The following is a 14,005-nucleotide window of genomic DNA, read 5'->3' on the forward strand; positions in this document are numbered from 1 at the left end:
CAAAAGAGACGGTGAGAGATTCTATTACCTATAGCACAGGTTCCGTCTGGCATCATCGCAGGCAATGTCTCCATAATTGCCACAGTTCCTGGGACATATGTTTTTAGTGCCCATAAAAACCGTGGCAATTCCTTGTATGAATCCTCCCAGTTGCCAGAAACTTGTTCAACAGCCTTTGTCCTTGCAATCCAGGCTTTCTTGTAAGATGGAGTATAATTATATGTTGTTTTGATATGGCATATAATTATACTCACCTTCACGGATGGGTCTTTATTAACCAACGGCAGAATGTCTTGACATATCAATGATGCGCTTAGTTTGCGGTGATCTTGTTCAACGTTAGTTGCAATGCAACTGTGAGATGGGTCTATTGAAGCGATCTCCCAAGAGTCGTTTTTCTTTTTGTAAGACGCAGTCAAACGAAACTTACAAAGCATGTTACGACATTCGATAACATACCTTCTAGAATCAGTGCGTTTCACTGTAAAATCAGCAGAGTTGTTCATGTGGAATTTTTTGATAGCTAGAACGCATTCTTCTTTGGTACGAAACATGTCTCCCACCTTTAATTCGCCTTTTGAACTCGGATACGGATTATAGAAAACATTGTTGGATGTTTCATCGTTGTGCAGATCCATATTTGTCATATGTTGAGGCGGATTGTAGACATGACTAGGAGGTATTGGTGGTGGTTGATCATCATCTTCAATGTCGTTGTTCAGCATGTGATCAACATGTATCTCGGTCTCCTCTTCTTCTTCATTAACGACATCCACTTCTGCTTCTGCTTCTGGGTTGACGTCATCTGACCATTGTGGATCAAATTCACCAGATTCATCCTGACTGGTTATTTGTGACTGCTGAGATGGTATACATGGTTGAAAAGTAATGTACAACTCAATAAAGTTGCAGCCTGAATGTTCATGACTAACAAACATGTATTCAACATCTTCATCGTCTCGTACCTTTAGGGGAAAAACTTGCATTGACTATTCTCAAAAAGTATTGGATTTTGATATGTGATCTTTGACACAATACCCGATCCTATACAAGATTGTATTCTTTTTTTCAAATGCAAGAAAGTTACATTTCTCTTGATCGTGAGTCTAATGGTATCGGTGTTTCGAAAATAAAAACCATACAACTCAGACTCATATGTTTCACCGTTGCGGTGAACGTTGACAATGTATTTTGGTGAAGATGACATTGTGCAGATGAAAACTATTTTCTTGCTGCAGACGAATGTGGGTGAAGTGTCTTGGATGTTGATAGTAAGACACTTAAATAAAGGAGTGAAATGTCTCACATGTTAGCTAGTTCGGAGTGACGTGTCGCACATGCAAGATACTCCGAAATGATGTGTCAACCATGCAAGCTACTAAGAAGTGACATGTTCAGCATGCAAGAGAGAGGACAACCACGTGCCAGACATGCAGACACACACTCCAAATGAATTGGCGCCCCATTCATTCCTTGCACATGGGCGTCAATCCATTTGGCGACACCTTGTCAAAGCATGCATTCAGACCTCGAAACCAAGCAATCAGACCTAGGTCTTGCATGCATGTCCCTATGGAGGCGTCAATTTGAATGGCGACCCTTCTTAAATGTTGTACATGGTCGCCAATTCAAGTGGAGACACCATGCAAGCACAACTTTTCATGCTCCCATCCATTTGCCTATAAATACATCCACTCCATCAACACTTCTTCCACACTATCACTATCACTACTTCTATAATACTTCTTCTACAATTTCATTTGTAACAACTTCTTGTATTTTCATCTACACCAAACCCCCGACAAAATGTTTATCCTCACAATGGGCGAATCACATAGAGGAACGGTTGCAAACATCGCAACATATGTAAGTTTTTTCTTTTGTTAACTTTTTATCTTTCATCTTCACCAACCCCCTTTTATTTTAACATACCAACTTAGTCAAGTTTTTTGTTCTTTATTTTATAGGATGTATCAAGGTTCCGGACTCGGGTCCACGAATATGTCCATATGGACCCGATGATTCAACCTTATGTTGAACTAGCCGGTTTTGGTCATATAATCAAGATTTTGTCTTGGTCCGTAGATAACAAATTCATTCTAGCTTTATGCAAAAGATGAAGACCAGAGACACACACATTTTGGTTCCCAACCGGTGAGTGTACCGTGACGTTAGAAGACGTCTACATGTTTTTGGGACTGCCCATTGAAGGTAAGGTTGTTAATGGTAAAACCAACTATGCAAATTCAATTTGCATGGATCTCTTGGAGACTGATTTGTTAAATGATAACGCAAGAGGTCAAGGTATACTACTTTCACGCCTTAAGTCGTACTATAATAGTTTATACTTAGATGAATATTCTACCGAAGATGCTCGAATAATAAAAACTAGGTGTTATATTATGCTGTTAATTGGCTCGTTTTTATTTCCCGAAGGTAGTGGTTCTAGCATGCATATTATGTATTTACCTTTACTTAGACATGTAGATAGAATAGGAAGTTACAGTTGGGGATCTGCTTGTCTAGCCTATCTCTATAGCTCCTTATGCAAAAACTCACACAAAGACACATCTACATTTTCTGGATGTGTTGTTTTGCTACAAGCATGGGGTTGGTCAAGACTACCGTCCCTAGCACCAGTTAACAACAACCCTTTCACATTTCCGTATGCACAAAAGTAAGTTGTTTAAATTGTTATATCTTTAGTTACTTTTTTTAAATATTATTATCTCTAACTAATATTTTTTGACTTTTTCGTGTAGATGATCTGCACGTGGTATGAGTTACAACAGATGTCCAAGACATTGTATTACTCAGTATCGCAACCTGTTGGATCACCTTCGACCGACAAACGTAAGGAAAATAACTTAATAATTTTGTTATATTTTGTTAACTTCTTCTACCTAGATTATAATCCTATATTCTTTCACATTTCAGTTCATTTGACGCTCATACCTTAATTTGGATCATGACCATCAGGTCAACGCTGAAGACGCGGCCGTATGGACTGCATGCACATCGATAATACGGTTCACAACTGTGAAGATGCACAACAGTGATCGTGTGAAGCTGTGGTTCGGTATGCCCCAAAACATCCCAGATCCCCCAACTAGCCTAGGAGAATGGCATCTGCGCAAAGTTAACGATCAATGGAACTTCAATCCATGGCAAAGCTTCGCAAGATCGGAGTGTCGCAAATGGAAGCACCTTCATGACCATGTGTTAACTGACGCAGTCATGCCAACTGAAGAAAAACCAAGTCGTACTTATATGGCTTGGTACAGATCGGTTGGTTTTCAGTTCATCGCCGAGGATATGTACTTGTACGACCCACACCAGATGACTTACACACCTGACACCTCAACATCAAACCCCTAACAACAATGTCAGACCTGATACACACAACCCCCTGTCCGTCAAACGTTCCGTTCAACCAACACACAAACATACAACCAAAACATACCATACACCCAACCCCCAATACAAAGAGCATACCCCATACCACCACCAACAAATTGACCATCAACCTGAGACTCAACATCGCTTCGCACCCACCGCATCACCCTACCAAAGTCGCCTAAGCCAGAACACCTAACGATCATTCAACACCAACCGCCCCTCCTCCTACCATAGCCAAGAAGCCCAAACCTCACAAAACCAAAACATCCAACAACCCTATCTCTACCAAACACCCCAACAACCTTTTCAACCTTTCCTCGACGCATCGGTCACACTCATGTCTCCCTTCAACCGTCCTGGTCGCCCATCAATGAGTCATCCACAACTCAACTTCTCTGGCATGGGTCATGAGCTCAGCTACGGTGGTACACCATCGATGCATACTGAAGACTATACCGACTTGTCTGACTACCTCAACAGGCCTTCTCCTGTAGTTGGAAGTGACGCTCCTGACCCCTCGAATGAAAAAAGATGGAAAATAATTCAAGTATTTGACAATTAAAAAAGAACTTGAGAGTATATAATTTTAGACGAATAGAATAAATATTTTTCACTTTACAATATGACAAATAGTTAACATACATGATAGAATAAACTTACATTTCTTTTTCATGCGTTTATTTTTTAGTTTTTAAAAATGATTAAATACTACACTTATAATGAAACGGATAGGGTAAAGATTTATAAAAAAATAACAAAATAATTTTATATTTCGGTAGGTAGACAATAATAAGAAAAAGACACCAATATAATATTTAAGTAAATTATTGAAACTTTAATTTGCATTGCATGTGTACAATACCAACACATTACAATTCATAGACACGTGTGAGACATTTGTCCTAATTTTATCAAATAAATCCAAACTTCCAACGTGGAACAATAACCACGAGCTCGCCACACGCCCCTTTCACCAAACAATCCTACCCCTCCACGTGTCGACAATCCAACGGTTCATACACAATCTCCTCCATTGAAAATCCCCAAAACACCCCTAACCACCATTATTTACTCCTTTTTCCCTCTCCAGATTCATCCACAAACAAATCATTTCTCTTCCCTCATGGCTCTTTCTTCTTCTAAATTTTCATCCTTTTCTGGATTTTCTCTCTCACCTGTTTCTGGAAATGGTGTTCAAAAGCCATGTTTTTGTGATCTGAGAGTTGGTGAGAAATGGGGAAGTAGAAAATTTAGGGTTTGCGCTACAACTGCTCCTTTGACAGGGGTTATATTTGAACCGTTTGAAGAGGTTAAGAAGGATTATCTTGCTGTTCCTTCTGTTCCTCTTGTTTCTTTAGCTCGTCAGAATTTTGCTGATGAATGTGAATCTGTTATTAATGAGCAAATTAAGTAAGCATTTCTAATTATACCAGTGTCGACGTGTCAGTGTCAGTGTTTCCGGTGTCTGTGCTGTGCTAGTTTCTATCATTTCTCCTTTAGCATGCATTTGATATTCCTATTGTTTCTATGCTAAGTGATTTTTTCTTTGCAATTTGTTGTGTGACAGTGTGGAATACAATGTTTCCTATGTGTATCACTCCATGTTTGCATACTTTGATAGGGACAACGTGGCTCTCAAGGGATTTGCGAAGTATCAAACATATAAACACCAATATGCCTTTTCCTTTTTTTATTTATTTCTTATTTCTTAAACAGGTTTTTGATTTTATTTTGCTCTTTATTGTTGAAATCAGGTTCTTCAAGGAATCTAGTGAAGAAGAGAGAGAACATGCTGAAAAGCTTATGAAATATCAGGTTAAATTAGCTTTGTATTGTATGTTTGAATTGACTTGTTTGAACTTATCTACATGCAGAAGTATATGAAAATACTTAGATCCGAGGTTGTCAAAATCACAATCTATATCTTAAAATTTTAAGATTCTGCAATTTCACTCACTCCCAGCTATTCAAATCTTAAGTAGAATCGTGAGTTGTTTTCAAATTGTGAAAAAAAAATTGTAAAACCATTGATCGGGTGCAATTTTGGCCAATTCCTGCCAAGATCCACCGTTTTCTGGACACCACCATTACAGTTCGGTGGCGGTTATGCAAGATCCCGATGTTGACAACATGTCACTTACATATAAGTTGTTAAGCAATTGCGAAACTCTTTGGACGAATTTATGAAAACAATTTAAAACACTTATATATAAGTTGTTTTCAACTTGTTTGCATAGGCTTTGCAGTATAGATTATGAAAACAACTTATAGCTTATATGAAAAAAGTTTGATTTGATTTTATCTTTTGCTACTGAAATAGCCTGTATATAATCACTTTTATGATCATTTTTTTTAGAACACTCGTGGTGGAAGAGTTGTGCTTCACCCCATCAAGGACGTGCCCTCAGAATTTGAGCATGTGGAAAAAGGAGATGCATTGCATGGTGAGCTTGTTTGCTGATTTCATCGCCGTTTCACCTTTATGTTTGCAACTTGACACATTATAATTAGGAATCTATATACTGTGGTTTGCCATATTCAGTGGTTCAATTATTATCAGTTATGCTGACTTTTGCTTTTTCTTTTTCTTTTTCCTCTATTGTTTGTTTCAGCAATGGAGTTAGCTTTGTCTTTGGAGAAGTTAACAAATGAGAAACTTCTGAATGTGCATAGTGTAATGCATCTTTGTCCCTTTAGCTTTGTGTTCGCAAACTTTTTGATGTAAAGGCTAATCAATTTGAAGATTTGTGAATTATAGGTGGCAGAACGCAACAATGACCTTGAAATGACACACTTCATCGAAGGCGAATATTTGGCCGAACAGGTGAAATTCATTTAAATCTTAGTATTAGGGATTCATATTAACTTTTGAATTTAGAAGAATGAGAAAAAGTTGCTTTAACAATGTATAGGTTTTACAGATTTTTTCCACCTATTGTTGCAGTTAACATGTATTGGGAAGTTGACTCTATATCTTTGGTAACATTCATTACTAATGTCTTTGTCAAAACATATCATTTTCTTTCTTCAGGTCGAAGCAATTAAGAAGATTTCAGAGTATGTGGCTCAATTGAGAAGGGTTGGAAAGGGTCATGGTATGTATATAACTACCATCATTTTTCATATTGGTCCACAAACTTTGCCTTACACATAACACCTATAAATTATTATGATCAATGTAGCTTCAGACATTTCAAATTCAATGTGTGTCGTGTGCAACACGTGTCAGTGTCTGACACCAACACATATAATTATATTCACACTTAAATTATTACTAATGCGTGTCGCGTGCACGTCTCAATGTCTGACACCAACACATATAATTATATTCACTCTTATATTATTACTTGTGTCTACGTGTTAGTGTTTGTGTAACTGTTATTTCTAGTGCTCGTGAGTGTTTGTGGTAATGTTAAACTTAAATTTTGTGCAGGTGTTTGGCACTTTGATCAAAGACTTCTTCATGGAGTACATGGTGCTTGAACATGAATAGAACAACCACCTTTTCTTGTATCTGTATACAGTTGGTCTTTTATGAGAAGTGCTTGTGCTTGGTCTGTTTCTGTTGGAGCTTAGTTTTTCCTATGTACTAAGATTGCAGAACTTAGAGTAATGTAATTGCTAGTGTCACATGCAAAAGGTTACAAGCCTTGTGGAGTAAAATCTGTTCAACACGTTTTGTAATATTTGTCTTCAATAAAAAAGAGACCACCATGTTCATGTTCATGTTCACTATGTTTTAACATATGCTATTTATATATAAACTATTGGCAAGTAGCAGTTGCGTAGCGGAATTCGAACAAACCGTTTTCAAATAAACACTTCAAGTATTGATTACTATCAGATACTTGATTTTTACATGAGATTCAACTTTGAACTGTGATCATTCACTTTCACTTTCTATGGAAACAAAATTAATGACACATGATAGAAAGTATGAAGGAATGGAATTTGACATGATGCAAATTTTGAGTCCCCTGTTCTCTTCACTTTATCATTCATTCTTTAAACTTTTACTAGCCCATGAAGAAAATTTTGGTTCTTTTCTTGTTGCAGGCATGTTTAGGAGATGAAGATTCAATCATTTTCCACATGACTTGAATATCTGCATATTCTCCACAAGACTCCATGTCTTTATATAGACTAACAAGTCCATTCCTGTGTCCTGTATTTAGCCAACACAATACATATAAACAAAGGATCAAGAACAAAACATATACAAGTTAATCTATTTAGGCCTTAGGCCTTGTTTTAGTAAACAGCTTATTTTCATAAGCTAAATCTACATCAATGGATTCATATGAAAAGCTTGTTAACTTACCTTGAGATTTGAATCTGAAGTTTGAGTTCACTTTACTAAATATACTCTTAAAAGGGTAGATAGTAAGACTCTTGAAACACCTCCAACCCTTCCAGTTTCTCATTTTTGCAGAGCAGATATCTTTTCTCTTTCTTGCAGCTTCCTTTTATATATGAATCATTCCCTTCAAAAGAATAATATATGGTTTCTAGCAAAACAACAAAATGAATACTGCCACTGCAGAAAGCATTAAAGAAGAAGACAAAAGCCATTTGTATACTTTTGGTCCTCCCATTTTGCAAAATAGATATTCAAGAAATTTTGTTGAATAATATCTATCCTATTAAAACATATGGTGTTACTGATATTTATTTGGATTTTGCATTTTTCCACTTAGGAATATTCTCAATTTGATAACATCTATATAATGAGAATACGTGTGGTGGGGGGCCCTTTTATAGCGGTTGGTTGGTTTATCTTTGAGTGGCTTTGTGTTTGTATTTGCACTTGGCTATAGTTTAATAAGCTATATTAAAGATTTATTATGGCATGTAAGAAATTTATAAGTCAGAGTCTTTTAATATTGAAAGCCAAAGTGTTTTGATTGGTAATTAGTGATTGTTAACGTTGAAAGTAGCCTTTGGATTCTGTTTCAATCAATTTCTAATTATACATATTATCATTTATGTGGTGTGGGTGCAATTTAGAAGCTAGGGCATTATAATCATCATTATTATTTATTTGTTATTTTTAATGTTTAATATTACACGAGAGTATTAGAGATAGTGATGTTTATGAAATTTTGATATAGCTTATTTGATGAAAGTGAATAAAACAGATGAGAGAATTGGGGTTTTTGTACACTTGACATTGCTTTAGAGTATGTGTTGGGTTTTTTGTAAATTGAGATGATTTTAAGGCTCATGGAGTTGGACTTGGTTATGGATTTAGCTAGAGGTGACAAAGAGCCACGCCGTCCTGTTTATACCGACCCCTTAAGAGGAAAAAAAAAACTAAAAAGACATGCGTTGCTAAAACATCGGTCCACCGGAAGAAGAAAAACCTCAACCCAAAAAAAAACAAATAAGTTGGGATATGGTAGGTAATGTATCAAATAATTCATTAAATTGGTGAGGGTACTGGATCATTGATTTATTGATAGAACCGTATGATTAAATTAGATAATTTTATCGAATATTCAGATCTCTATAACAAAATTATATATTTATTAAATCGATCGAATCAAATGACTCGGTCATTAAAAAATATCACAACACTTACAAAAATTTCAAAATATCATAATTTCATATGTTTATTCTTTAAATTCAAATTCTAAATATAGTGTGAATTCTAAATATAGTATCACACGCAACAAAATATTACAAAATACAGATCTAAAAAAACATGCATTTAACTCGTCGATTTTCCAATTTAACTTATTAGTTTTCTAAAACCGTCGATTCACCGATTTTGGTCAGTTCCACTAGATAAATAGCATACTCGAATCAACAATCAAAGATCAAACCGATGACCTCTCTCCAGTTCCCAGTTCGACATCCAATTTTTAAAATATTAATTACGGTCCTAAAGATTAATACTTCAAAACATGCTCGCACATGCAAAAACCAAAAAGAAAAAAAACGCAAAACGAGACATATAGGTTTTTTCTCTAAAACTTCAGTTCATCGTAAAAACGGTTGAGTAAGACGGACATTATAGGGCAGAACAAAATAGATTAGAGATTATTGCAGGTCTAAAACCATGGTCTATGTACGAACCCATCTTGCCACCCTAGAATTAATCTATTCCTCTCAAAATCAAAACTTTCTTATTTGTAACAAACTTGCAGACTAGAGGAGTTGATTGTACATTGGCATTTAATATTTCTCTTTTTCTAAGATTTCATTGATTCAATTTTTCCATCCCATAATTTTGTATTTATCTTTTTCTAAAAGTCCAAAAATTCATAACAAAAATGGAGTTGTTATTACTCACCAAATAAATTATTGTAGTAGTCTTTCCTTTTCCTCAATTTATTGCTTTTCCACAATTTATTGCGAGTCTTTTCTTGGAGATTTGTTATACACCTAGTGTGACCAATAAATCAAAGATCCTCTATTTAGATTCATTCTGTGGTCAAGTCAAATTCTAAGAAACCAGGCTATCGTCTATGTTGTAGGAAAAACAGATTTAGATTTGAAACTCATTACAGCATTGCAAACAGTACACCATATCATATCAAAATTGTAATACACATGGAAGACAAGATTAAAAAGTAAAACTAATCTCAAACTTATCCAAAAAGCGGTCTCATAATCTAAATTTACGCAGCTGCCACTTGTTGAGAAGCAATTCTCTTTCTAGCCTCCTCAATGACAGTCAATTTGATACCTTTGCCTTTGGGTAGAGACACCCAAGGTTTTGTCCCTTTGCCAATAGTGAAGACATTACCCAATCGGGTCGCAAACTCATGACCAGTGGCATCCTGGACGTGAATAGTCTCGAAAGTTCCTTTGTGCTTCTCCCTGTTCTTAATGACACCGACACGGCCTCTATTCCTCCCTCCAGTCACCATAACAACATTCCCCACATCAAATTTGATGAAATCGGTTATCTTGTTTTGTTCCAAGTCTAGTTTGATTGTGTCGTTAGCTTTAATTAGAGGATCAGGATATCGGATGGTGCGCCCATCATAGGTATTCAGATAAGGTATCCCTTTCTGCCCAAACTGAACAGAACGGACCTTGCAGAGCTTAAACTGAAAAAAGATGGTGGGAGCAAGGTTGATAACAAAAAGACATTACAAAACAATGCTTCTTAATATGGACACAAATTAGATATAGATATAGATATATTATAAATGATTAGACAGACCTTGGCCTCATCATCCCTTACTGAATGGAGACGGAATCGACCCTTTGTGTCATAGAGAAGACGGAAATTTTCATTTGTCTTCGGAATAGACACAACATCTAAAAGTGGTGACGATGACATTAGAACAAAATAATCTCTAATGAAAATTTAGAACCACAAACCTACTTGCTCATGTTGTCTAAATGCTAACATTCTCAGCCAGAAAAGACAATAGAAATTGCAAGCATGGTTCAGTTATTAAAAGGAAAAAAATTGATATCAAAAGTTAAAAATGTCATTCGCCATTTAAGTTAATGCTCATACCCATAAAACCGGCAGGATATGTTTTATCTGTCCTAACTTTGCCATCAACTAAAACATGGCGCTGCATTAAGATGGCAATTACTTCTCTATATGTGAGAGCATATTTTAGTCTGTTTCGCAGAATGAGGATCAAAGGGAGACATTCCCTTGATTTGTGTGGTCCTGATGATGGCTTGGGTGCCTGCACAACAAAGAAATTTAATGCATGAGTTCAAGAGAATGCATCAGATGATGAAAACTAAAATAACATTAGCAATATAAAGCCTAAGAAGGATGTTCATACAAAGGCACCACCAAGCTTATCAAGCATCCAATGTTTTGGAGCATTGAGTCGCTTTAAATGTTTCTTCAAACCTCTAGCCTGAAATACATGAGAAACTATAATTAGATTTTATATTATGATTAAAAAATTCTTGATATTCTACATTCAACATATAAAGATAATAATAATGCTACGTAGCATACAAACCACATAAGAAAGTAATAAAAGAAGATATGCAAAATCAAGTCTATGAAAGCATGCCGCATAAGAAGCCAACTCTCAATTCATTAAACCTAAATTGAGATGTCTAAGTTTTCGCTCATAACTAGTAGGCATGAAATCTATGAAACACGGACACATTTAGGAATATGCATGTCGCGGTATCCAACACACATCGGTGTCCGACATGCATCGGTGTCCGACATTTATATGATATTTCTACAACACATGTTGAAAAAGCTCAGACAAGTATAAGTGTCCCCAAATAAATTATTTATTTTCTTTGCTTCGAAACTCTTTAAATCGGTGTCCTACACATGGTAGTCAAAATCGCAATCCAACTCATATGATCAGACGATTCTGCGATCTTGCAACTCCTCTCCGTGTCGAAATATGGTCATAATCATTTTTTGGTAGGCACGGACGGAATCGCCACGAAAATGCGAAGAAACGGTGGAATCGCCGCTCACGCACGATTCTCTCAACAACCCAGAATTTCGGGTTCGCAGGTCGGACCCTGAAAATTATGACCCGATTCAGAAAAAACGTTAATTTGACAGAGCCGTTCCTCTTTTTTTGGCACTTGAAGGCTCAAAAGTTAATTGACTTTATTTGCCTAAACAAAAGAATTAGTTAATAATCAATACACACCCACTAATTAATAATTTTGTAACTTCCCTAATGGCTTTTCCTCACCGCCTCTCTCACGTTAAATACTCACTCCATCATACTCAACACAACCATTTCAGTTTTTTTTAAGTAATGCTATAGTATTATGTGAAGTTTTTTTCTGCTAAATTATGTTGCTTCATATGCCTATTATGAATATATAGGCAATATACAAGAATTTCTAAATTTTGTAGGATCTTACGATCCATGTTACGATCCTCCGATTCACGATCTTGTTATGCATACCCGATCTTACATAGGATCTCGAGTCTGACTACCTTGGTCCTACACCCATATGAAAGTCATACAACTGCGTCGGACAATTTATAAAAGTGTTTAAAAAGAATTAGTTATTTCATTGCTACAACTATCACACACATCTAAAAGGGTTATAATGTATTTAAGCAATGTTGTCAATTAAAATTAGAGACGATAATAATTTTGATTAGGAGATGGATATATGAAGTTCAAATAGTGGTGTCGGTGTCCTATGTTTTTTACTTTCATATTCGGAATTAAAATTTCCAACATTATTGATGACCAAGACAAAAACATAATAAAATTATCCAAATTTAACTTGGAACTTTAAAAAACTGAATGCATTTCCCCAAAGGAGTCAAAATCAATTAATCAAGCAACATAAAAACTGTAGTATACTAAATAAAAAACTACAGTCAGGCCCCAAATCCAAATTCACAAAATATTCTCACCATATGACTTTAATCCATTCAATAAAGGGAATATTAAAATCAAAATTGGTGAATGAATTATTAGAGCATCTTAAATCCTAAATTAATGAGTAATGTGATGCAGTTACATTACAACCCGTGATTCTGAATCCCTCAGTGGATAACATTACAACAGATACATTTTTGCAATTGCATTCACACAGATAATAATACAAATACATGGTGGACATTAGATAATCAAAATGAAGCAGAATAAATAAGCTAAGAAAAATTGAAACTCAATATTACGATCAAGACTAACCATTTGGTGTTATGAAAACAAAGACGAACAGCGTGATGGCAATGTTGCCACGAGTCTTGATCACTGTGTGCGAGTTCAGCGAGGTGGTGAAGCACGAGTGAATTTTGAACCCTAGTTGAAATCAATATATACGAAAGCGCAATCAGTCACTATTTCACTGTCGAAAGATGGCAACTTATATGGGGTTCCTGGGCCGGGCCTCTGCTCTTGCAAGAAGGACTTGCTGTTTGCACCTCATTTTTACTAATAAACTTTTATTTATTTTTTATTTTAATATTTTTTATTTTCAAGAGTTTTTAAAATGTAGAATATTCACCCTGTCTATCATACTTACTTGACAGGTTAATTAAGTAGTTGATTATAGAAAAGAAAGACCACAACTTGGCATATTGAATATTGAACGTGAGAATGGAGGATTAGAGTTTTGTTTGATTTAGTTTTTGAAAAATTGTTTTTTTTTAATATGTAAATAAGAAAATTTATTTAGTAACTTAATTTTATAAAATTATTTTTAAAAACTATTTTTTATTTAAGAGTTTTAAAAAAAAAAAATTAAAATTTAAAAAAAAGTTTAGAAGTTTTCGATTAAATTATTCTCATTTGAAAATTAAAAAACTTCTCATTTTTTTCTTAATCTTTTTTTCACTTATTCTGATATGAGTAGTTAAAGAAACGAGCATATTTTTTTTTGTTCGAGATCCAAGCCTCTGATGAATATGCATTTTTGAAATATTTGGAGTTTCGAGCAACTTGGTCCTTTGGTTAGACAAAGAGATTAATGTTGGTGAAAGAATTAGAAGTATTGAGAGAATTGTTTCATACATCTCTATTACGGATGACAATGATGATATCCAACGTATGTGGGTGCTAGTTTAAAAATGACAACGATGTTAGACATATGATGTCTGCACCAGATTATATTGTTTTGATTCTTGTAATCTCTTAGATATGTTGTGGTGTTAAGTCTTTTTATTTGTTACTTTAGGCAT

General features: G+C 35.3%; 2 protein-coding genes and 1 long non-coding RNA gene across 3 annotated transcripts; 1 reads left to right on the forward strand and 2 right to left on the reverse strand.

Annotated features, from left to right (window-relative positions):
• Positions 1-4,470: 4,470 nt before the first annotated feature.
• On the forward strand, positions 4,471-7,125 carry LOC127127406 (ferritin-1, chloroplastic). Its single transcript, NM_001427618.1, has 8 exons — positions 4,471-4,809; positions 4,967-5,050; positions 5,154-5,214; positions 5,756-5,843; positions 6,012-6,073; positions 6,158-6,223; positions 6,431-6,494; positions 6,833-7,125. Exons 1-8 carry the CDS (start codon positions 4,523-4,525, stop codon positions 6,880-6,882), a joined length of 762 nt encoding a protein of 253 aa, NP_001414547.1. The 5' UTR covers positions 4,471-4,522; the 3' UTR covers positions 6,883-7,125.
• Positions 7,126-7,185: 60 nt separating this feature from the next.
• LOC127127407 (uncharacterized) lies at positions 7,186-8,155 on the reverse strand. Its single transcript, XR_007805341.1, has 2 exons — positions 7,721-8,155; positions 7,186-7,564 (listed from the first exon to the last, which is right to left on the reverse strand). It is a non-coding gene; the product is annotated as an uncharacterized LOC127127407 (long non-coding RNA).
• Positions 8,156-9,872: 1,717 nt separating this feature from the next.
• On the reverse strand, positions 9,873-13,184 carry LOC127127408 (40S ribosomal protein S4-2). The gene is made up of 5 exons (XM_051056587.1): positions 13,017-13,184; positions 11,160-11,237; positions 10,877-11,057; positions 10,574-10,671; positions 9,873-10,457 (listed from the first exon to the last, which is right to left on the reverse strand). Exons 1-5 carry the CDS (start codon positions 13,017-13,019, stop codon positions 10,023-10,025), a joined length of 795 nt encoding a protein of 264 aa, XP_050912544.1. The 5' UTR covers positions 13,020-13,184; the 3' UTR covers positions 9,873-10,022.
• Between the last annotated feature and the right edge of the window lie 821 nt (positions 13,185-14,005).

Source organism: Lathyrus oleraceus, chromosome 3, assembly GCF_024323335.1.
Source record: "Lathyrus oleraceus cultivar Zhongwan6 chromosome 3, CAAS_Psat_ZW6_1.0, whole genome shotgun sequence".
NCBI classification, from domain to species: Eukaryota; Viridiplantae; Streptophyta; class Magnoliopsida; order Fabales; family Fabaceae; genus Lathyrus; species Lathyrus oleraceus.